The sequence below is a fragment of the Ursus maritimus genome, unplaced genomic scaffold (assembly GCF_017311325.1).
Source record: "Ursus maritimus isolate PB19 unplaced genomic scaffold, ASM1731132v1 scaffold_9, whole genome shotgun sequence".
NCBI lineage: Eukaryota > Metazoa > Chordata > Mammalia > Carnivora > Ursidae > Ursus > Ursus maritimus.
Window position 1 is genome coordinate 51,001,028 of NW_024427107.1, and position 26,535 is coordinate 51,027,562.

The 26,535-nt window shown below is 36.7% G+C and overlaps 1 protein-coding gene across 1 annotated transcript in view; it reads right to left on the reverse strand.

Moving 5' to 3' along the window:
- ANGPT1 (angiopoietin 1) overlaps window positions 1–23,234 on the reverse strand; it is a 244,948-nt gene extending 221,714 nt beyond the window's left edge. Inside the window, exon 1 of the mRNA XM_008689254.2 lies at window positions 22,643–23,234. Coding sequence (XP_008687476.1) covers window positions 22,643–22,939 — 297 coding nt within the window. The 5' untranslated portion in view covers window positions 22,940–23,234. The remainder of the gene's footprint in view (window positions 1–22,642) is intronic.
- Window positions 23,235–26,535: the final 3,301 nt, after the last annotated feature.

A 26,535-nucleotide genomic window follows, 5' to 3' on the forward strand; every position in this document is an offset into this window, starting at 1 on the left:
TTGTGAATGTTTTGGATGTGTTTCCTGTCAATGTTTTATGCATATACTTACAAATACACAACCGCCTCTCCACTACCTACTCTCATCACGTAAAGTCAGAGCTATAATATATGTAGTTTTTCTAAAATTAGAACAATGACAGTATCTAGGTACAGAGTTGTAAGGATCAAATAAACTAATATCTTTAAATTGTCCCAGGTATGGTACATACTACATGCTCAATAAACTAGCTAATATTTTTCATTGTTATAATTATTCAGGTATACATAAATATTCACTCAACATTTTGTGGGAATTTTCTCTTGTCAAAATATGATTTTCAACAGATGTAGTCATGGTGTCACTCAAGACATGGCTTTTCATCAGAAAATCCTAGGTTGAAATGTCTGCTGGTTCTGCAATTTACTGCTTGTGGGAGATTATGCATGGTTTCCTCATTTGAAGTTGTGGATAATATTGTGTATCTTTCAGAATATTTTTTAGGGTTAGAGATCACGGGTGCAAGGTATCATAGTAAATAGCAAATAAATAATAATACTTGTTTCCTGTGTTCCTGCTATGATAGCTGCAATGAATATGTTCATATACATTGCTTTTTACTTCTTTTGAATTATTTCCTTGGGAATGATTCCCAGAAGTAGGATTACTGAGTCAAAAGTTATAAAAAAAAATAGTTATGTTCTTTATATTTACTGTTATGTTGTTTTCCAGTAAGTTTCAACCAATATATAATGTAATAAGCAAAGCACTTCATATAAAGAATGTTCCTATACCTGTCTCATTCAAGTCCACATCCTTTGCTCATCAGTAAGAAGGGGAAAATCTGGGATGGATTTTATTGCAGGAATTCCAAACCACTGGGAATTGAACAGATGCTGCTAACTCATTTTACATTTGGGAGACCACCAGTCAGCCGTGCTCAATAACAGCTTTCAGAAACATCTGGATTTAAACTTACAGCCTAAACATGACAGGTTAAGTAGTAAATAGTTATAAAATAGCTTCATGCCTTGATTCTCAAAAATCTGAATTCACTGAGATTTTTACAATTTTTAGATGATAGAAAAATTTCAAATAATGTAAGCATTAAGACTCACATAAACTATATAGTATATCATTTTGGTATTATGGACATCTGGTCAACTTGGAGTTTAGGAAGGCTCAGAGGATTTTTACAAATTCTATTTTGAAGGTAAGAAAAGTCCTTACTAATAACTATTTTACTCAAAGGAGCACAACGATATATGCAGTCTTCAAGTTATATTTATTGAATCTTAATTTATGTGAACCTGAAATACCTTATAAAAATAGAGAAAGGCAGTAAAAATTTTGGCTTAAAAGCCAACACTTATGACATTCTACCTATCGTGAGCCTTACTGAAATGCTAGTTTCTGGAAGGCAGAGTTCATGTCTAATGTATTGTTCTTCAAGGATTACCATAGTAATATGTACCACAGTAAACCCCTGCATGTATGCCTATGGAAATGGGGGCTATTCCAGTCACTATTGTTGCATTAATACATTACCTCCAAACTGAGTGGCTTGTAACAACCATTCCGTTATGCTCATTAGGCTCACAGACTCTATAGGTCAAGATTTCAGACAAGGCACACTGGGAATGGGCTGCTGATGATGCCTGGGACTTTAACTCCACATCTGGACGTAATGTGAGTGAATGGGGGTTGGAATCATCTGAACGCTCATTCACTCACTGTCTACAGCCTTAGCTGGAATGACTAAAAAATGGGGATTTGTTAACCAGAGAACCTACACATGGCCTCTCTATGTGACTTGACTTCCTGACAACATGGTGAGGTAGACGGACTTCTAATATGGCAGGTCAGGGCTTGAAGTACGAGTATTGTAACGAACAACATGGAAACTTAATTGCCTTTTATGACTCAGCCAGATTCAAAGAGAAGGGAATTCTTTATGGCATAATGACATGCAGACATGATACCATTTATGACATAATACTATATATACATATAATGCTATTATAACCATCTTTGGAAAATACAACCAGTAATTACCCTCTAGTCTTGTTTTAACTTTAACTTCTACTCTTTCTACTATGTTAAATTTAAAAATTATATTTTCTTTGCATAGTTTTAGTACCCAAACATGATGGGGATTTTTTTTTTTTTTTTTTTTTTTTTGGTTTCTAAATTTAAAAACTATATGTGATTTTTCAAACTACACCTTCCTAAAAGATTCTGATACACCCCACTGGGTGGACAAGTAGAATTGGTATGTCCTCCTGATAGAAAATTACCTCTTTGACATTGATTTCTCAATTGCCCAGTAATCAGAAAAGAACCAAGCACACATTAATCTCGTATCCACAGAAGATATTCTGTATTTGAACAGACGAGAAATTCTCAAAATACTTGGTGAATTATTTAAGTGCAAGCAATTTAATAGCCTTATAGAATTTATTTGAATTTTTTAGTTGCCTCTGACATATTTTTGGCCATGACTTGCAGTTAGATACACGAGAAGGCATTTCAAAATAGAAGAATATATAGGGATATTTTATGCTTAAGATAATTAATTTCCATAGTGATCTTTTCCCCTATAAACTGCACAAGTTTAATTTGTGAACTCAAAGTATGTAAGCTTGAGTCCCATATAAAACACGATGATCACAAAATAATTTCCCTTCTGACATGGAGCCCTCTCAGCTCCTATATATACTCAATCCTCAGTTAAGAGCTTTTTTGAGTGCTCAGTGTGGTATTTCCACTTCCACTTTCAACTTTAATTATTTATTTGAATCCAAGTCTTCTTAGTTCATTAGTTAATCTTGACTGTCAGTAAGACAGTTCTACTTTCACAGTGTTTATTAATTTTCTGTTCTTTTTTCCTAAACATAAAGCTGGGATCAATGCTTACTTTTATATACTGAACAACCAAACTAAAATAAAGACACATATGACACATGGTCATTTTCCAAAAAATATTACAAACAGTACCTAATTCATTAATATTGAAGTGTTAAACAATCTCCTTTATTGACTATATTTTATTCCTATTTGGCCTTTAATTGAAAGAAATATAGCCTAGCCCTAAAACGTAGTATTTATAAGCAAAAATGCAGATAAACCAGTTTAAAATATTACCTTTATTTGTATACTCATACCTGGGGAACATCAATTGAGGCAGTTTGTGTAAGCAACTCACTTATTTGAAAAAAATGTAAAAACAATAATTAGTTATTTGCATCTGACATATTTTTAGATTGAAATAAAATTTTGTATCTGGTCAGGAATAGTGCTAGGAAGTAGTTTTCCTAACAGTAACTTTCTTAAAGCAATTCTCATACATGTTCGGCAAATTATTCCAATCTCTAAAGAAGGTTATTTATTCTGAATATATTCTCCAAAATCTTAGAGGAAAACATCATTCATTTGAACCTCTTCCCTATTCTCTATCAAAATTTGTTTTAATTTGTGAAGGAAAAGTAAAAGAGGCATCAACAATAAAGAGCTTTAGATTTAGCTACCCAGAATGCCTGGGTTCAAATTCTATATCTGTCTCAAAGTAAATATATAATCTTTTAAAAATCATTTTATTTCATTGGTCTTTAGTTTGTTTACGACATGGATATAATAATACCTACTACTTATAAAAATGTGCTTATCTGTTTGGATAATGACACTGCTTAATGAAGGCAGACTTATTAACACCCTGTCTGTTACTATGCACCTTTCTTAAAATAGAATGTCATTTTCATATTTGCTTTGCTGACAGAATATCTGACATCCATTTTCCTCTTTGCATATAAATTGATTTATACCATACACAAAGCAACAGTAATTTCATTGGCAGGAAATGTGATTGTGCTAAATGGATGAGATAAATTACATCCTAATCATGTGTCCACATAAAGTACAAACTATACCAGTAAATATAGGATGTCAATTCCCAGCTTCTGTTAATATTTATTTGCTATTTTGTCAATGAATGTTTTCTTTTCTTTTCTCTTTTTTTTTTTTTTTGTAAGCTAACCCTTGAGAGGAGATGAAAAGTATCACACATGGTAGATATCATAAAGAAAGAAACCCTTAAAATTAAGATAGTTGTACTCCTTAACTTAATAATTTCCTGCACATTGGGAAAAGGTCCTGGTTATTCCGCATTAACACTAACCTTTCAGACCACTTCACTGACTGAAAGTTGCCCCTAAACAATCTGAGCACTGCAGCATGCATTCATTTATGTACCTATCCTACCGGTAGCTATGGGGCACCTATAACATTGATCTGCCACATGCTGCTGATCGTCAGCATTCCATGGAAAACTCAGGTCAAGCAAGTAGATACATACTGAATATTTTTTTCTCCTTAATGTGTTTTAATCCATCCTACTATGTGAAGGTGGATGAAAAGCATGCCTGAATTCCACTTTGCCCCCATTCTATTTTTTTTCTTTTTTTTTTTTAATTTAAATTCAGTTAGCCAACATATAGTACATCATTATTTTCAGACATAGGGTTCAGTAAGTAATTCGTCAGTTGCATGTAACACCCAGTGCTCATCACATCAAATGCCCTCCTTAATGCCCATCACCCAATTACTCTACCTCCCACCCATCTCCCCTCCAGCAACCCTTAGTTTGTTTCCTATACTTAAGAGTCTCTCATGGTTTCTCTCCCTCTGATGACTTCCCATCCATTTTTCCCCCCCTTTCCCTATGATCCTCTGTGTGTTTCTTATATTCCACATATGAGTGAAACCATATGATAATTGTCTTTCTCTGATTGACTTATTTCACTCAGCACAATACCCTCCAGTTCCATTCATGTTGATGTAAATGGTAAGTATTCATACTTTCTGATGGCTGAGTAATATTCCATTGTATATATATACACCACATCTTCTTTATCCATTCATCTGTCAAAGGACATCTGGGCTCTTTCCACTGTTTGGCTATTGAGGACATTGCTGCTATAAACATTGGGGTGCAGGTGCCCCTCTGGATCACTACACTGGTAGTAGTGCAATTGCTGGGTCTTGGATAGCTCTATTTTTAACTTCTTGAGGAACTTCCATACTGTTTTCCAGAGTGGCTGTACCAGCTTTCATTCCCACCAATGCTGTAAGAGAGTTCCCCTTTCTCCACATTGCAAACATTTGTTGTTTTCTGACTTGTTAATTTTAGCCATTCTAACTGGTGTGAGGTGGTATCTCATTATGGTTTTGATTTGTATTTCTCTGATGCCAAGTGATGTGGAATGTTTTTTCATGTGTCTGCTGGCCACTTGGACGTCTATGAAGAAATATCTACTCATGTCTTCTACCCATTTCTTGACTAGATTATTTGCTTTTTGGGTGTTGAGTTTTGTTAAGTTCTTTATATACCCTGGATAATATGTCATTGGTAAATATCTTCTCCCATTCCATTGGTTGCCCTTTAGTTTTGTTGACTGTTTCCTTTGTTGTGCAAAAGCTTTTTATCTTGAAGTCCCAATAATTCATTTTTGTTTTTGTTTTCCCCACCTTTGGAGACATGTCTAGCAACAAGTTGCTGTGGTCGAGGTCACAGAGGTTGCTGCCTGTGTTCTCCTCTAAAATTTTGATGGATTCCTGTCTCACATTTAGGTCTTTCATCCATTTTGAGTTTATTTTTGTGTATGGTGTAAGAAAATGGTCCAGTTTCATTCTTCTACATGTGGATGTCCAATTTTCCTGGCACCATTTATTGAAGAGACTGTCCTTTTTCCATTGAATGTTCTTTCCTGCTTTGTCAAAGATTGGTTGAGTTGAGGGTGCATTTCTGGGTTCTCTATTCTGTTCCACTGATCTATATGTCTGTTTTTGTGCCAATACCATACTGTCTTGAGGATTAGAGCTTTTTAATATAGCTTGAAGTCCAGCATTGTGATGCCACCAGCTTTGGTTTTCTTTTTCAACATTCCTCCGGCTATTCGGATTTTTTTCTGGTTCCTACAAATTTTAGGATTACTTGTTCCAGCTCTGTGAAAAATGTCAATGGTACTTTGATAGTGATTGCATTGAATGTGTAGATTGCTCTGGATAGCATAGATATTTTAACAATATTTATTCCTCCAATCCATGAGCATGGGATGTTTTTCCATTTCTTTGTGTCTTCCTCAATATCTTTCATAAGTGTTCTGTAGTTTTTAGAGTACCCCTTTGGCTAGGTTTATTCCTAGGTTATTTTATGGGTTTTGGTACAGCTGTCAATGGGATCGATTCCTTAATTTCTCTTTCTTCTGTCTCATTATTTGTGTATAGAAATGCAACTAATTTCTGTGCATTGATTTTATATCCTGTCACTTTGCTGAATTCCTGTATGAGTTCTAACAATTTTGGGGTGGAGTCTTTTGGGTTTTCCACATAAAGTATCATGTCATCTCTGAAGAGTGAGAGTTTGACTTCTTCTTTACCAATCTGACTGGCTTTTATTTCTTTTTGTTGTCTGGTTGCTGAAGCTAGGACTTCTAGTACTATGTTGAACAACAGTTTTGAGAGTGGGCATCCCTGTCATATTCCTGACATTAGGGGAAAAGCTCTGTTTTTCCCCCATTGAGAATGATATTCACTGTGGGCTTTTCATATATGGCTTTTATGATATCGAGGTATGTTCCCTCTGTTCCTATACTTTGGAGAGTTTTAATCAAGAAAGGATGCTTCATTTTGTTGAATGCTTTTTCTGCATCAACTGAGAGGATCATATGATTCTTGTCCTTTCTTTTATTAATGTGATGTATCATGTTGATTGATTTATGATTGTTGAACCACCCTTGCAGCCCAGGAATAAATCCCACTTGGTCGTGGTGAATAATCCTTCTAATGTACTGTTGGATCCTATTGGCTAGTATCTTGGTGACAATTTTGGCATCCATGTTCATCAGGGATATTGGTAAGTCTCCTTTTTGGTGGGGTCTTTGTCTGGTTTTGGGATCAAGGTAATGCTGGCCTCATAGAACTAGTTTGGAAGTTTTCCCTCTATTTCTATTTTTTGAAACAGCTTCAGAAGAATAGGTATTATTTCTTCTTTAAATGTTTGGTAGAATTCCCCTGGGAAGCCATCCTGCCCTGAAGCCTTGTTTGTTGGGAGATTTTTGATTATTGCTTCAATTTCCTTGCTGGCTATGGGTCTGTTCAGATTTTCTATATCTTCCTTTTTCAGTTTTGGTAGTTTATAAGTTTCTAGGAATGCATCCATTTCTTCCAGATTGCCTAATTTGTTGGCATACAGTTGCTCATAATATGTTCCTAAAATTGTTTGTATTTCCTTGGTTTTGGACGTGACCTCTCCTCTTTCATTCATGATTTTATTAATTTGGGTCCTGTCTCTTTTCTTTTTGATAAGTCTGGCTAGGGATTGATAAATTTTGTTAATTCTTTCCCAAGAACCAGCTTCTAGTTTCATTGATCTTTTCTACTGTTCTTTTGATTTCTATTTCATTGATTTCTGCTCTATCTTTATTATTTCTCTTCTCATGCTTGGTTTAGGATTTATTTGCTGTCTTTCTCCAGCTCCTTTAAGTGTAAGGTTAGCTCGTATATTTGAGACTCTTCTAATTTTTTGAGAAAGGTTTGTTTTGCTCTGTACTTCCCTCTTAGGTCTGCCTTTGCCCCATTCCAAAGGTTTTGAACTCTTGTGTTTTCATTTTCATTTGTTTCCACGAATTTTTTAAATTCTTCTTTAATTTCCTGGTGGGCCCATTCATTCTTTAGTAGGATGCTTTTAAACTCCAAGTATCTGAGTTCCTTCCAAATTTCCTCTTATGATTGAGTTCAAGTTTCAAAGAACTGTGATCTGAAAATATGCAGTGGATAATACCAATCTTTGGTACCAGCTGAGACCTGATTTGTGACCCAGTATGTGATCTATTCTGGAGAATGTTCCATGTGCACTTGAGAAGAATGTATATTCTTTTGCTTAAGGATGGAATGCTCTGTATATATCTGTAAAGTCCATCTAGTCCAGTGTGTCATTTGAAGCCCTTGTTTCCTTGTTGATCTTCTGCTTAGATGATCCATCCATTTCTGTGAGTGGGGTGTTGAAGTCCCCTTCTATTATTGTATAATTATCAATTTGTTTCTTTAATTTCGTTATTAATTCATTTATATAATTGGCTGCTCCCACGTTACGAGCATAAATATTTATAATTGTTAGATCTTCTTGTTGAATAGACCCTTAAAAAATGATAAAGTGTCCCTCTTCATCCCTTACTGCAGTCTTTGGTTTAAAATCTAATTTGTCTGATATAAGGATTGTTACCCCAGTTTCCTTTTGAGGTCCACTAGCATGATAAATTGTTCTCCACCCCCTTACTTCCAATCTGGAGGTGTCTTTGGGTCTAAAATGAGTCTCTTGTAGATAGCATATGGATGGGTCTTGCTTTTTTATCCAATCTGATTCCCTGTGTCTTTTGATTGGACCATTCAGCCCATTTACATTCAGAGTAACTATTGAAAAGATATGAATTTAGTGCCATTGTATTACCTGTAAAGTCCCTGTTTCTGTAGACTGTCTCTGTTTCTCTCCGGTCTATGTTACTTTTGGGCTCTCTCTTTGCTTACAGGATCCCCTTTAATATTTCTTGCAAGGCTGGTTTAGCTAGCGATCACAAGTTCTTTTAGTTTTTGTTTGTCTTGGAAACTGTTTCTCTCTCTTTCCATTCTGAATGATAGCCTTGATCAATAAAGTATTCTTGGCTACATGTTTTTCTCATTCAGTACCCTGAATATATCATGTCAGCCCTTTCTGACCTGCAAGGTCTCTGTGGATAGGTCTGCTGCCAGTCTAATGTTCCTACTCTTGTAGGTCAAGGAGTTCTTGTCTAGAACTACTTTCAGGATTTTCTCTTTATCTTTGAAATCTGCAACCTTCACTATTATATGTCGGTGTGTTGATCTATGTTTATTGATCTTGAGGGGGGTTCTCTCTATCTCCTAGACTTGAATCCCTGTTTCCTTCCCCAGATTAGGAAAGTTCTCAGCTATGATTTGCTCAATATACCTCTGCCCACCCCCACCTCTCTCTCTTTCTTCTTCTTCTGGGACCCCAATAATTCTAATATTGTTTTATTTTATGGTATCTCTGATTTCTCAACGCCTCCCCTCATGTTTTTCTCTTTTCCTCTGCTTCCTTCCTTTCCATCATTTTGTCTTCTATGTCACTGACTCTCTCTTCTGCCTCATTTACCCTAGCTGTTAGACCATCCATTTTAGATCGCATCTCAGTTAAAGTATTTTTAATTTTGGCCTGATTCAATTTTATTTATGCACTAAGAGATTTTCTAGTGTCTTTTATGCTTTTTTTCAACTCTAGCTAGTAGCTTTAAAATCATTATCCTGAATTTCAGCTCTGAAATTTTACTTACATCCATATCGATTCTGTGTCAGAGAGTACCTCTGGCTCTGTCTTTTGTTGTGAATTCCTCCTTCTAGTCATTTTTCCCAGAGAAGAATGGATGAATGAAAGAACAAAATGAAAAATATCAACCACGACTCAAGTGAAATACACAGTAGACAAATCCGTAGAGTTCAGAAACAAAAAAGGAAAAGAAAAAGAAAAAGAAAAAAAGGGAGGGAGAGAATATAATTTCACAGGTGGACAAAACAGGGTGATCCACTTGGTCCTGGGTGTATTTTGGTCTGTTTGTTAGAAGTCACTAAATCCCAAAATTGTGAAGAAAGCAAAACATATATAAAAATAAAATTGAATACAGTGAAAGGAAGCCAAAAATGAAGAATATATCTATAAAATGTATATGCAAAAATGAAAATTAAAAAAAAAAAAAGACTTAAAAACAAAGAGTTGATAAAGTAAGAAACTGGATGAAAAGGAAAAAAATGAAAAAAGAAAAAGAAAATTTTAAGCTGAAAAACTAAAGACTCTTGCAAAAAAACCTCTAAATCTACATACAATTTTCCCTTGGTGCAGTTTTTTGGTTCTGAGTGATCTATTCCTTGGTATCCACCTGAAGATTTGGCTGGTCTTCTGGGGTAGGGACCTATTGCACTGATCCTCAGGTGTCTTTGCCTGGATGATGTTGTACCACCCCTTGCCAGGGGGCCAGGCTCCGCGTAAGCTGCTTCAAGTTGTCCTCTGTGGCTTTTGTTCCCTGAAGGCTTTTCGCTCCACTTTAGAGGATGAAAAAAAGTAAAAAATGGCGGCCCTCAGATCTCCAGCCCCAGAGCTGAATGATGTCAACCCCCACTCTTCTGTGCACCCTCAGGGAAAGGCAATCAATCCCTTTCATGTGTGCCGAACTCTGCAAACTCCTGCAGTGCACAACTGCACCTACCTCCCAGGGGAGGGAAGGGTGTCTCACCTCAGCCCCGCTGATCACTGGGCCCCTGCTCAGAGAGCGCTTACCCAATTGGGCACACACCTGCACCACTCCTACTGAGNNAGCTGGATCTTGCAGCATTTGTCCCTTGCTGGGCCCCCGCTTGGAGAGCAGTCGCCAGATTCTGCCAGGGTACATCATTTATGGAAACACCTAGGTGAGAGCCCACTCCTAGGCTCACTGATTGTAGCAGGCTTCCCTGCTCCAATGCTTGGGAACTCTGCCACACTCAGGCACCCCCATTCTTTCTCTGACCCTGGGGATCCCGAGACCACATTGTCCCACCTAGGATTCTGCCCTGCTCCGCCACCTGAGCACCTTTCAGGCAGGGGCGACCCTCACAGGAGCAGACTTTGAAAAGTTCCGATTTTGCACTCTGGGGCTATATCACTTTCCGGTAGCCAGCTTATGGAGGCTGCCTTGTGGTTTATCTTCTAATATATCCCCTCAGATGCTCGTCTCTGCACCTCCTACCTCACAAAAAGTGGTCGCTTTTCTATTTGTAGAATTGCAGCAATTCTTTTCCTAGAGCTCAGATTAAATTCACAGGTGTTCAGAATAATTTGATAGATATCTAGCTGAATTCAAGGGACCAGATGAAATGAGGGTCCCCTATTTTTCCTCCATCTTCCCTCCCTCTCTGCCCTCTCTCTTCTTTGGAACTCCATGAAAAAGAATGGCCAGAGGGAAGTTAGGGTAGCCTAGAGTCTTTCTACCTCATGTGGTTGATCGTATGGGCTATAAAAGCTACCACCCTCAAAGCCCAGACATTTGGGTAAAGAGGCCTCCAAGATTAGGGAAAAAAGTGGGGGAGAACCATCACAACTCTCTACAAGTAGCAGTTTTTGGCGTTGGACCAAAATACCAGAAATATTTTAATTAATAGGGAAAATGATAAATAAAATAGGAAGTGAGATAAGAGGTCATTGCCTGAGAAAACAAGGCTTTTCTTCTCATTTTTACAACTCTCTTGAATGACCCACAAAAGAAAGTGCATGCAAATAATATTTTACGTTCCAGGATGTGCTTTTGCTTTTCTAAGAAGGAGTGCCCACAGATAAATCTAAGAGGGAGGTCATTAAACTGAACGGAAGATATTTAGAATAGGCGGCTTCACCCCATGTAAAGCAATTGTAAGCCTTTGTGTTTTAAAATTTTTTAGATAAATAGTCAGATTCAATTAAGCTCTGTAACTTCAAGAGATGGTGTTTCTAAGGAGAGAGGCAGGAGGGACTACAGACATGGGATTCCTGGTCTGCTAACAGACCTATGGGAGGGCAGAGAGAATTGGGCTATTGTGTTTCAATCAGCAGCATCACTACATGTCACAGTCAATTTAACCATGGAGCTTTAGAGTTAGGATATGGACAAATGACTGAAATAGTACTTGAGAAAGGGGCAAACACATTTAGTATGAAAGAATTAATAAGGGTTTAGGTGCAAAGACTACTACAGAAAAATATTTTAAAACAGACTTAAGGTTTGAAGATTGACAAGAGGAGACATAGTAAAAGTTGCTGTAGCTAATTCTGTAGCTGGTTAAGAGCATAGGGCATACAGCCAAACTTCCTGGAATTGCGTGCTGGCCCTACCACTTAGCCACCAAGTAATCCTGGGCAAGTGACTTCCCCTCGCTGCACCTCAACTTCTTAATGTGACACGTGGGAAAATGATAATACTATCTACCTCACAATGGCTTTTGAAAGTATTCAATAGATTAAAACATGTAAAGTACTTCCCAATGGCCTGATAGTTGGTAAAAGCGTTCAACACTGAACTATTACTATAACCCAGAACTACCCTCAAGGAATAACTAATATTTACTTGACATTTACTGTGTTAGAGAACTTATACAAAGTAATTTATGTGAATCATCTTTACTCTTAGCAATCACCCTATAACGTAGCTATCATTATTACCTTGATTTGACTGGTAATTTAAGTGAGGCACAGAGAAGTTAAGAAACTTGTCCAAGGTCACAAAGCAAGGAAGTGGTGCTTTCAAGATTCAAATCCAGAGAGTTTGGCTTTAGGTACAGCACACTTCATCACTGTTTAACTGTCTGTCAGACATAGAAAACAGTGGACACAAACAATCCATTACTATCTATTTCAGTGGGTTCAGACTTCTCAACAGCAGGGGCTGTAGTGGATTCATCACTTCCTCCCATTACCTAGCAGACTACCTTGTCCATATTTGATTAGATAACTGGCTAACTGGCTGACTGTCCTTTGTAAATGGCAGGTGTTTAGTTCCATGACTCATGACTGCAAACTAAAATCCCATGACAGAACTCACTGCCATCTCTTATGGAGCAGTCCACCAGACACTGCTATAGTCCTATGACGCCTCACTGTGTTCCCTGCCCCCAATAAAGGGCATAGTCACCATTGGTAACCCTGTTCACTTGCTCTCCCTCCTGACCATCCTCTTTCTTGCACTTCTACTCCACGGTCACTGGTACAAGGAGGATCACATAGAACTTTACTGAAAATAATATCAGAGGACAGGAGAGGAATGAAAAGGAAAGGCAGGCCAGGAATGAGTTCCTTTGAGTCCTTTTGTCTTTCCTGCTCTAAGGACTGCCTCACCATGTCGCTTTTCTGGTATTCAAGTCTCATAAGTCTCCCAATACAGAGTGGGAAATAGGCTTTTGAAAAAAGCAGGCCATTGAGAAGTCAGAAAAAAATTATTAGGACTTTTATTTCTAACATAATAAGAAAGTTAATAATAAGGCTTGACTTTGGAGCCCTCACTCAGTATATCAAACAGCCATGTATTACTCATCTCCTAAGGAAGCTCCACAGAGCTAACAGAATTGAAGGGGTTGCCTTCACATGATTGTCCTCTCAGCATACTGTGATAGGTTGCAGCTTAGGTGTGTTTGGAAAGTGGATTCAAGTTTCGTTTTATCTAGTCTTAACTAAATTAACCTCTGCAGTCAGGATAAATGCCTTAAATACTAAGTAATCTTACTTGTATTTTATTAGTATTTCAGCAGAGATGAGTAAGAAAATGTGAATTCTAAAAACTCCTATTCCTGGTCTCATATTCTAGAAGTAAAAACAAAGACAAGCTAAGTAGACCAAACAAAAATCACTGAAAATTTTGGAAATATGTAAATGCCTACTTAAAATTCAAATTTCTTGGGGTGCCTGGGTGGTGCAGTCAATTAAGCATCCAATTCTTGGTTTTGGTTCAGGTCATGAATTCAGGGTCACGAGATGCAGCTCCATGTCAGGCTACACACTCAGCACGGAGTCTGCTTGAGATTCTCTCTTTCTCTCCCTCCCTCTGCCCTTCCCATTCGTGCTCTCTCTAAAATAAATAAATCTTAAAAAATAAATAACTCTTAAAAAATAAAAAAAAATAAAATTTAGATTTCCTTTCACTATCCTTAATAACGAATTCTGTTCTAAGTGAACATGGTAGCTTGAGATATTATCAATGTGATTCATGTTCCTAAATTTGAAATAAAGAAATACAAACTATCATGCAATTGGATAATTTAGACAATAGATAAGTTATACAATTTGCCACTAATTGTCCAAGAATTGTCTATTATCTTAACATATTTTGGTCGTGTTAAGTACAGACAGGCTTCAACATTCTGAGAGTCTAGAACCACCTGTATTTTTGTAACTTACACATTAACATTCTTAAACTACTTTGTACATGGCAGATTTGGACATTTTTACATCAACTTGCCAAGAAATACTGAAACTAACAAGGGTTATGATTCTTCCTGTCTGCCAGTAGAGGGTTTTGACAGCTTTACCTAGCAAATATTTGATTATTTTAAAGCTTTGTTGCAGCCATTCTGAAACTATATTCCTTTGAATATATAGGGTCCCCTGAGGAATGCCTCTGGGAGAGCGGCCCAAGAAGAAGGTCCTGGCAGCACCCCTTTCCAGTTCTCCTCCAGCCATTCCATTTGCATCTAGATTACATAGTAAGCTTCTACCTAATAATTTGCTTGAAAATAGGGTTCCATTGCTAAGAAATATTTAGAATTCATCAGTTCATTTGTTCAAAAATATTAAACCTTTACTATATTATTAACATTTTAAAGCTATATTCAACATGTTCAATAATCTATTTATTCAATAAATATTGAAACTACTGCTTATTATAGCTCTGTTATTTAAAAACCTAGTAAAATTGAAAAACAAGGAGAAGATTGATGATTTAGTAATAAGAATTAAATTCTCATGTCTTGTATCTGTGCACTTGAGATAGGTGGATGCAAGGTCTGCTGGTTACAGCAAATCTTTAGCTCTAATAAATATCTACTGGATTTTAATCTAGTCAATATATATTAACAGTGAAGACAAGAACAGTGTTAAAACGTTTTACAAAATCTTGGGACTATATGTAAAGGCTTGGAAGTGAAATATACAGAGTTTTAAAATATTTATTCATTCTCTGGGAATTGAAACCCTCTAATAATCTTTAGGTTCTAGTATTATGATTCAATTCATTCAGCTTTTATGATCCTAATGAGTTAAGCTACACTGTAACTAAATTTTAAAATACATTATCTTTTAAAATTATTATCAACAATTCCACAGAAATATACAGTAAGCTGACCAATTTGATACTGGTGAGTTTAATGGCTTCCTTGTATATACTCCTGTCTCAAGATATTCACATCTTACTTGCATCTTACTAATATTGCAGCTACCAATTTTCTTTAGATACCGCTTGATACTTACACTAATTTGCATGCTCTTTTAATAGTTCAACACAAACTTAGCAACTACATGCCAATGAAGACCTGTAATCTGTAACATGTGGTCATGTAGCAAATATATACAAGTAACACTTATTACATTGATTTTACTCTATATTCTCCAGTACTTCCTGCCAAATAGGTATATGCCCAAATATGTTATTGATTACATTATTAGCTACCAGTAGGGTTATGTCTGCCATTATATGTTTTACGCCACTTTCTCTGTTAAAGATTATCTTTTCATATGTTTGAAGGAAGAAATCAGATCATTTGGATAGGCAGCTAAGACCAAACAAGACTGAAGACCTCTCATTCCTAATATTTCTGTGTAAGAATTAGAGAAAAGTGTTTAAGCACAAAGTCTCAAAATATAAAGAAAAGATAATCCATGGAGTGCTTGATTCTTTAGAAACCTCTTTGATAAGGGAGGGGGAATATCTTTTGTGTACTTTGTAAAGAGATTTAAACACTAAGAAGCCTTCCCTCCCTCAGACCATGGGCCAGAACCAAAGACGGTTTGGAACTTCCAAACTTCACAGCAAACGATAATCTTGTATTGGAACAAAAGGCAAGGATGACTCAGAATGTAATTAGGGTTGTGCATCTAAGCAAATGGTATTAAGAAAAAGAAAAGAAGAAAAGAAGACAAGGCCCAGGATGCTAATGTTTCCACACAGAGACAAGGCCATGCAGAATGAAAACAAGACCTCCTTAATTAGCAAATTATAGCAGAGGGGCTGATAAACCTCAGCACATTGTAGCTGAACACCCCTTTGTTGCTCCTCCCTTCTCATAGTCTACACAAGTGAGAATACTTGTAATGTTTATATCTAAAGCAAATGATAGAAGGAGGAAAGGTTTCTAAATAGATTGAACTTAAGAGGCTGTGCTAAAGCCCCACTTCTGTGAAAATAGAATGACTCTGATGTTTTGTCAACATTCCTGCTGATGCCACAACCAACAGGTTGAGACAAGTACATAAAGCAAAGGATGCTGGCACCCAGACCTGGTAAACCCAGAGGCTGATGATCAGGTGCTTTTCCTTTTCTAACATGTATTTGCTTTTGGAATATTTCTCTGTCCACATAATGATGGGCCAGGGAAAGAAAAGACATGAAATTTCCCTGCCTGTACTCCTCTAAAATGTCACCTCACAGCATGTCCCCGATACCAAGCCAAGAAATGGCTTACTCAGGCTCTTAGCCAACTGGCATGAACCTGAAGATTACTTGACCTCCTGGAGGGCGATCTTTTTCCCACACAACAAACCTCACAATTTACCTTGCAATGGTCCCAATATTAATACCATATTCCTTCTGTGATATAGAACAGGGATCAGAAAACTTTTCCTATAAAGGGATGGATATTAAAGTTTAGGATCTGTGGGCCATTTGATCTCTGTTGCAACCCCTCATTTTGCCTTTATAGGAAGAAAGCAGCTATAGACAATACATAAACAAATGGGTGTAACTCTGTTCAATAAAACTTTATTTACAAATGAATAGACAATACATTAAGGAAAGGGTGTGGTTGTATTTCAATAAAGCTTTATATACAAACACAGGTGGCCGGCAGGATTTAGCTCAAGGGCCATAGTTTGCTGATCCTTGATATAGAGAAAGAAACTCAGAAGATTAAAATCTCTCCTATTAGATAGGTAACACATGAAATACAGTTGAATCTAATTTTCATATGTATATTTAATTATAGTCCAAATCTATTCATGGAACTCATTCATTCCTCTAGTCAATAAAAAAAAAAATATTCTTTTCAACTATGTTCCAGGTATTGTCCCAGGAAAATAGATCTGCTATCAAAAATAACAAATAAAATAATAAATAAAAACTAGTGAACAAGACAGGCACAGTCTCCACCATATAGAGTATAGGGTCTGGGAGAATATATTTTGCGAACATTGACTGAGATTCTACTAAGTGTTGTGCATTGTTCTAGGAGTCAGGTATACTACAAGGAACAAGACAGACAACGACCTCTTATGGCATTTACATCCTCAGTAGATGGAGAAAGAATAAATAATGTGACAAATAATATGAAATAAAAGTTCACATGGTGATAAATGCCACAAAGAAATAATATAGTATTATACGACAAAATGTCATTTAGCAGAATGCGGGAAGGTGGAAGATAATAGTACTCAAAAAAGACTTTCCGGAAAGATGACTTCTGAGCAAAGACCTGAATAAAAAGAAAGAGCGATCCACGCCAACCTCTGGAGTTGTAGATAAGTAAACAGCACATAAAGCCTCTGAGACAGAAATAAGCTGGTCTGTTGGAGAAATAACAAGAAGGCTAATGTCATTCGAGTAACTGGAATAAGGGAAAGGTGATAAATGATGAATCTACAGAGGAGTAGGAGGGGCAGATCATCTAGGGCCTCATGGGAAGGAATGTGGATTTTAGTCTTACATAATGAAAAACTGTAGGAAAATTTTAAGGAAGAGAATGATACATTCTTAGTCAGTTTAGATTACATTGAACAAATAATTACATATGAGATGAGTGCTACTTAAAAAGGGCTTAATGTGAAATGGCACAGTCAGGGTAAAGGGCTGCAATCACCCATAGTAAAGGGCCTACTACTTGCCCTGGTCCTAAAAACCTGAGATCTGCCAATGTAGACCGTTTGGGGAGAGGCTTGTTCCTTCCTACAGAGAAATCCAAAAGACTTACAGCTCCAACTGCCCAACTTCTAGGGCCCAGAAAGCTTATTCTGCTTTCTTGGATCTTTTGATTCTAAAATATAACAAGCAAAAAATAAAACCTAATTATTTGTTAAAAGTTAATACAGGAGTATTAACTAAAGAGTTCCTATTTGGCCTGAAAACCAAAGGTTAATCTCAAATGAACTTGGTAGGGACATTTCTACAACTGGATTTAAAAAAGGCAATTATTCCTTTAACCTTTCTTGGCAACTGCCATTTTTTTCTACCTCTGTGTATAAACCATATATGCATATTTTCTTCAAGTTTAGTGTCAAATTTTTAAAAACATACTTATTAATTGCCTGCTCTTTCACATATTCAGGAAGCCTCCTCCCTGCAATACATGCGAATAAATCATAGAACATCCTCTCTGGCTTATTTTGCATAATCACTAGCCACCAAAACAAGGCACAGATGGGAAATCATTTCCAGTTACTTAGGTTCACATATGCACATATTATATGTAAATATGTGTCATTATTGCATGTAAATTGTTACTTACTGGTCTGGAAGTACAAAATTATTTTTCCTCCTAAAGGAACGGCTAGCTGACCCTCAAGTTACCTAGCACAAAGGATTCAAGCAAACTTTAGCATCTAAAGCAGTTATAGGGTCTCTTAATTTTCATTATTTTATCCTAGCACCACACAGTTGAGCACTTGATGTCTTTTATTTTTATATTATGATGATAACAGAGATATTGTTCAAACACTCAATAAACATTTCAGATATATATGGATAAAGAAACATTCACTATGCTCGAGGGGACTCATAGTCTGAGCAGAAAAACAGGCTTCAAAAAATTATGAAAATGATAACCACATCGCATGGAAGTGCAGTGCAAACATGATACATGCAACTTATTATGATAACACCAGAGAGCTCAGCCTGGGAGGGGAAGTGGAATGCAGGTGTATTTCCTGGAGAAACTGGCAACAAGTTGACTCTTCAAGAATCATTAAATGGACAAGATAGAGTGAGTGCACAAGTTTTTGAGATCCTAGATCATTGACTAAATACAATTTGGATAATTAACAACCACCTATTCTAGACCCTAATATGAGGACAAAAGTAATTACAGGATGTAGTACCTGCCTAAATGATAACTTACAATCTACTTAGGGAGGTAAATTGTATATCCAAAACAAACTGTTATTAGTACATGGTAAAGTATAGACTGTAACATGTAGACAATGCATCTATTTGTTCACTCAACAGATATTTATTGTCTATCTGCTATGGACTACATACTGCTTAAGGCCCTGGGCCTATGGCAGCAGACAAATACACAAGGTCACTGGTCTCATGGAGGTCACATTCTAGTGGATATTAATATGAGTAAATATCTGAAATACATGAGTTTTTAAAAGATCATCATAATTCTCTCAAAGAATATAAGTAGAGGATGTTGTTAGTCAAAAAAAAATGCTGTCAATAGAAACATTTAGTCAAGTATTTCAGTAAAAATTTTTCATCCTTTAAAATATTCTGGATGGCAATTCAGAACACATTTTCTACTAATAATCATCAACTCATCAATTTTAGCTAGTGTAAAATATTTACAGTAGATAGACCTTTGTTGTCTGTTACAAGGCATGTTTTTTACTCCATTTATTTATACTGTCAACAACAACAAAAAGACATCATTTGGCAAAAGCAAAAGACTTTCTAAGCATTGCCCCAAATTCTAGAATTTATGTCTTAAAACTGAATATTTAAGTATACATATTTGTGAATTTCTGGGATATAGAAGAAAGAAAATAATAATTCAAGAAGCACGGGATATAAAGTAGACATTGAACACTAGACATTTCTCTGCTATAGAAAGGTATGAAGGAATCATAAGAAAGTGGCAAAGACACAAAAGCCATTTGTACTTATTGTTATTATCCCAAGACCTGGTCCCTCTCAGGTATTGGGTATGGTTTACTAATAATTCTGAAAAGAACTATATGATTGAAGAGAGTCAAGTGTAGACATACAGCCCAGGTGTTCCACCCAATTAAACAGTGATTTTTGATCATATTATTTATATTGCTCTTCCCCATCTGGTAAGTGAGAATAATGCCATCAACCTCTCAATTGGTGTTAACTGACAGGTTACTATGCAAAGGTGATCTCCTTGAATGAAAGCCATCATATCAAGAGACAAGTGCCATAACAATGCCAACACTTACAGTAGCCAACACATCATCTGCCCCCTTGCGTATCTTACTTCTCATCTTATTTAATTGCAAGACCAGGAAAGTTGAGAAATGAGATTCGAGAGTGTAAGTCTCATAAAGTGACTTTAGAGAAGTCAGTGTCTTGTAACGAATATTTGTAAAAGAATCCAGTTTACCAAACTTCATGGAAGGTATCAGATTAACATAAACTATCATCTAGCAGTATCTAGCATTGATAACACACATCCTGCATCAAATAATTTCCTGACAGTGATGCCATGAGCTGCATAATAATCACCGTGCTTTGGTTAATTATTTTGCTGAATGGATGAATTAATTGCATTTACACTGATAGCCTCAGTTTCTTCAGTGCATTGCTTTTCATCCTAACACAACTATTCGTAATTAAAATAGAAGTTGTACAATTTGCAGTACTAAGCATACCACATAGTTACGGTAAAAAGATTTCCATTTGAATTATCAAAATAATTACAAGAAATTTAGAACCTAAAGTAAAAAAAAAAAAAAAACCCTCTAATTAAGGGGAACTTGAGAGAGCTTTTTAGCAAGTTCTTTGCTGAAAGAATTTGGTTTCTTGATCCTCCTACCAATCGCATTAACAATGACAAAAGATATGCAAATTTAAACAGACAATAGTCAAGCCAAACTGCTCTGACTCATACCAACAGGGACATTTTCAGCATATAATCAGCTAGATTCATGTTAGCAAGGGTCAATGTAACCAAAGAACATTTGCATAGTTATGCTTGGCTATAATTTGAAAACTATGCCATAATCATTGACCAAGAACAATGTAAACAAAAATCAAATTTATTTCACACAATAAACTAACATATGAAACGTGCATGACATAAGCCCAACAGAATCATGTATTTACCCTATCACTGCTGAATAATTGCATAGCAACAAAAAAATACGCATTACTATGTTGAATCACCATTTTGACTGTATGTTTTAAATAAACAAAATATTATATTTTTGGTAGAAGAGCTCATTCAGGACAATTTGTGACTAAATTTCCCTCCCTAGCCCCTTCAAAGAATCCAGACTAATTTATAATGATTGAATTCTCATTAAAAACTATATACTGAGAATAGTAAAAAGCTGTTTAACCAAAGTAATTTGTTTACTATGAAAATAAATTTTGCCAAAATAAAAAAGATATCCTATTATACACTGCTGCTATAATTACTGCCTGAAATTTAAACTATAATTATCAAAAGGCTTCAGAATTCTGTTTGCTTTCTATTCTTCTGCCCTTATTGATCTTTCTCACCTGTAGTCTGGAATGGAAAAGTTAACTACAATTCTAGGTTTAGAAACTCTGAATCTACCAAGTTTCAGTTAACTTGTCAAATAACATATCAGTGATCTTAGTTCAGTCCCTAGTGGACAAAAGTAGAATAACTGCTACTTGGCATGATTCAGCAGGCAGTGCTCTAAGTGCGCCTGACAACACAGGGGAAAAAATAAGAGCATTTGTCCTCTCCTTATCTTCTTAAAGGGTTTGCTCTGTTAACAGACTAACTTAAAGGAGACTGGGCTGGCTACGTTCCTACCTTTATGCATCAAATGAATTTTTAGCAAGGATCCCTGGGAGAGAAGAATTTTCACAAATGTGACATTGCCGCCCTTCCACTGACATAGTTGAATACACTTGTTATCTGCTGTTTACCTGTTGCTCCTTAAACAGAGAGCAAAGAAAGAAGTAACTGCAGAAAGTGTGTTCATATTTTAACAGACATATTTTCAAAAAAAACTTTTAAATGGTTTATAGGGAAAAATTGAATAAAATGTTCATTTTGATTTTTATAAATGGGGATTAACTGCAAACTCGACATTAACATTCATCTGGATACTTAGACTCCCGCATGACGCTGTTGGTAACTACAACAACCTGAGAAAAAGAGGTATTTCAGGAAGATAGCAAAGCCCCTGTTGTGCTCAGCTCAAATCTGCAGGTGCATGTCTTTGGCAACAGCGACCAACAGCTCAATCTCTCCTTTCACACTGGGCAAACGACCTCTTCCTGAAGAGTTCACATTAAAATTTACCTTCTTGACTTTTCTTCTCAAGGACAGAAAAAAATATATAACAGAAATCTGTCCTCTACTATTCTGCTACTTGCTAAAATTAAGTTGTCTTTATATACATAAACAATTTCTCCAATCAAATATCATACTTTACATATACTCCCATTTCATATTAACTTTACTAGAGGTTGAAAAAATAAGTATTTGGTGATGATTTCTCACCCCAGCTGCAGAAAACTTCCTGGTGTAAAATCTATTTGAACCTAAATTAGTACTGTCATTATTTGCTTTTTTCACCAACTGTCAAGACATACGGGCTTTTTTTTTTTAAATTGGGCTTTGACAGTCAGAAAATTTAAGCTCAATTTTAAATAAGAGGAAACCAAAAATGTCAAAATGTGCCATTGTTAGGCACATAAATGGGTTGCCACCATACCTTCAGAGGCTTGCACAAGCCTGAAAACCTTGGCTCACCCATGAAGTCACGGGGAGAGAACAGGTTTGGATTTGCAAACACTGCCCCCCAGGAGCAAAAGGTAAACACACAAATGCCCCCCTAAGGAACTCTAAGTTAGCTGCAGTGCAAGAACGGAAAAGGCTCTGCAATTAGAAACTGAAAGCAATCACTTACTTTTTGCAGCCACTGAGTATAATTTTCCATCACATGCTCCAGATGTTGAAGTTTCTGGGAAGAGAAATCCGGTTCCACGTGTGGAGCATCTCGCTGCAGAGCGTTTGTGTTGTACTGGTCTGTCGTACTCTCACGACAGTTCCCGTCGTGTTCTGGAAGAATGAAAGTGTAGGCACATTGCCCATGTTGAATCCGGTTATATCTTCTCCCACCGTTTTCTGGACCTCGGCGCTGGTTGCTGCACCCTATGTGAGTCAGAATGGCAGCGAGGAAAGCAAAGGAAAGGAAAACTGTCATTGTACTGCCAGCACTCTCTTTCCGTGCCTCTCGCAAAACTCGCTCCTTTCTTCTGACCTTTAAACTAGTTTTTATTTTAGGTAAAACTGCTTGTTTGTTTGACTTTTTCCCCCTCAAAGAAAGCTTTTGAAGAAGAATCACAGAAAACTAGCCATTTGTTAGCTTTGTTCTAAAATGTTATTTTTTTTATTTCACTGTAATGGTAGTTTCCTTAGTTAAAACTTGAGATATTTATTGCATAGTAGCTGAGATTTATTGTTTCCTCTCTGTGTAACCGTTCAGCGTGGAGCCTGCCTGAGTCAGCTGCGTGTACATATTCTAGACCCTTTCCCCTACCCTATCTGCAGCAGATCTGCTCTTTTCTCCCAGACCTCAGTGAGTTTTATTAAGGTTGCACATCCAAGCCAAGCTGGAAGCAGGCAGCCTTTCACAAGATGACTTGACAGGAATGCATGAGTGTGCCCCTATGCTAAGGATTGCTGAAGGCTTGGAGCAGCGGATCGTCTTACAAATTGGCTAGATGCGCATGACCTCGATCATGTATGGCCCTCCCGCCCCTTCCGCAGACAATTGCCTCCAGCCTGTAGCAGATTCAGGGCAAATCGATAAATAGAGCAGTCCACCTTAATACACTTTTGCTGTGCATGCTGACCTACTAAAACCTCGCCAACTAGCAGTATGTTTTTAAAGTTACTATTTAATTGGGGAACTCTAAGAAGAAATTGGCATAGTGTCCAGTAAAATAATTTTTGATAGTGAATGATAAATATGTATTAATATTAATTTTAAAAAATTATTCTTGACTGGGGAGAAAAGATATTAAAAACCATTTTTACAGATGGTATTCTCTCACTGTATTCACTTAGACTTTAAGGAGTTGGAGAATATTGTCAGGGAGAGTCAAATTAGCAAAAAAATTTCATAACTTGTCACTCAAAGGAATATAGACAGCATGTGCATATTAAGCAGAATAAGCTAAGTACTTTCTGAGATAAGGATTTTAAATGAAACTGGTCCCCTGATCAGAATATAGCTCTGTGTAATCTATGTATATAAATTGAGCAACTTCCTTACAAAAACAGTGCGGTTACAATTTAAGACAGTGGCCAGAGAATTATTAATTCCTGTGGTACATCCTAATCATAGATTTCACAATGACCTCTTTGGTGTTGCTATGACTATCTTTAACCCTGGTAAGGAAGTGCCCCATAATGTCTCCTGTGGCTGCACAAGAAAACTATCTGAGAATAAACATACATCAGGTGTGTCAATGGGTCAGCAAAGAGCTGTACGGGAGAAGTCTCTGCTTCTATGAAGTAAGAAACAAAAATTATCGGAAGGTAATTTCCCAAATGTGTAAACATTTGAACAAAAGGATCAGTAAAACATAAAGAATAGGTGATAATCATAGAATTAAGGTTATGGCACTGAGATCTTTACTAAGTACGTGCAGAAAACATGAATTATGAGCAGGGGCTTTCATCAAGAACTGGGAGGGATTTTCAGGAATGGAGCTTCTCAACTGCAGACATGATATAAAAACAGAAGCCACAGATGTTGACTCTTGTGTCCTCGGGGTACTGGTCAGTGGGTAAAGGGCAACAAGGTTAGAGATTGGTGTGTAGGGAAATGTTGGAGGAGAGGGCAAAACAAATTCCAGGGGAAAAAAATGTGATTTCCTTGGGAGAAAAAAAAAATTGGTCTGAAATTTATCAGTCTTTTTCATACCAAATAACAAATTTCTGATCTGACAGAAATGGAAGCAAATAATACCAAATATAGCAATAAAGTCCTTGAACTGTCTCTGCAGCTTCCTCCTGTGGCTGACTTGTCAATCATGTGCAATAAAAATAATGACATTTATTAAGGGCTTAATATTTTCTAGGTCTGTGCGTGTACTCCTTGCACACGATCTCATTTAATTATCCCAATGAACCCGAAGCATGGACATTATGCTTAATCCCATTTTACTGATGGGAAAACTGAGTCACAGAAAGGTGAAGTGGTCACAACTCACATAGCTAGTTAGGAATGTTGCCAATGTGTAAACTCTGGCCAACTGATTCCAAGCCTCCAAGTCCTTCTTACATCCAAGCCAGCCAAAAGGCTTCCAAAAGGGCTCCAGCTGCACTGATTCGCAGTCCTAAAGCAGACTAAGTGATGGTAGTGAGAAGTAAAACCACTGATTAAAAGCCAGTTTATACCACCAAAGTGATTTAATCTGTCCTCTGTACCCAAAAAACAAACAAAAGTGACAGGTAACCCATGCAATAGTTTTTAAGGGTCCACAAGGATGAAGTAAACTGGCAAAGCACAGGTTGTCTAAGAACATTTTCCAACATTGGTTGCTTTGAAAATTATTCCTGGAAAGGAGAGTCCAAAACCAACACCTTCAGTGATTCGTTAAAAACTAAGCTGAAAATCAGCAGAAGACACAAGAGTGAGTAGTGAGGTTTCTATTAAAGTGTTTCTGTGTTTTATAACAGCCAAGATTTAAAAATCTGTTCCTCCGTGTGTGTGTCTGTGTGAATCTACATGTGCCTGTTCATATAAACTTTCCCAATCTGAACAAACGAAACGAAGGAATTCACAATTTCCTGAGGGAAAAGTACACAACTAAGAAAGGAAGCCTGAAATGCAAGTACTAAAAAGGGGGGGAGGGGACAGAGAGACAATAAAATAAACTATTTCTTTTTCAGAAAAACAAAGAAACAAAAAACCATGACACTGAAAGTACTAATGTCAATCTGGGGGGAAAAAATGTCTCAAGACGAATTTTAAGTAGCTGGAAAACACAGGGACATGTACAATGAGCTCATATGTTTCAGGACTTCAGCTGAGGAGACACTGGGTGCATTTGAGGCTCCTCGTGACATGCTAAAGACCATAAGCTTCCAAGGACCTGAACCTAACCAACAGTAATACGGTGGTGAGTCATTGTTGCTGACTATTCAGAAATTCAGAAATGGTGTGGTTTAGGAGACTTCAGAATTTAGGAAGGAATTTGAAACACAGGCCATATTTAAAAAAAAAAAAAATTCCTCTGCCACACCTCCAAAAAGGTAAAAAAAAAAAAAAAAAAAGTTCTAAAGAACTAAATAATTGTGTTCAGTTGAATACTGAGACAGCTTGATCTTGAAAGCTTTGTATCTTTGGGTTTTTTTTGTTTGTTCTGTTTTTGTTTTTTGGTTTTTGGGTTTTGGGGGTTTTTTGCATTACTAGAGCTCTGGCATAGGGAGGTTTATGCTTTAAGTGTCTGATCTCTTATCTACAATAGTCCTAGTAAACATTAGCCTCATCCGGAAATTTCCAGTGAGACAGGGAACACCATTTAGATGGGAACCTGATGGCCCTAAATCTCTCCTAACAACTAGTCTTTGTTACTTCTTTTGTGAAGCTTTCTTAATTTCTTCAGGCCCAATAAGTGACTCTCTCTGATGTGTTTCAATAACCTTCTTTTCATATCTCAATAATGGTACTTCTCACACTGCTTTTCTAATTATTTCTTTTTTGGTCTATCTCCCCCTCTAGCTGTGAGCTCATAAAGTAATCTGCTCTTTCATCACTGATTTCCCAGCACTTACTCTACTCTTTGG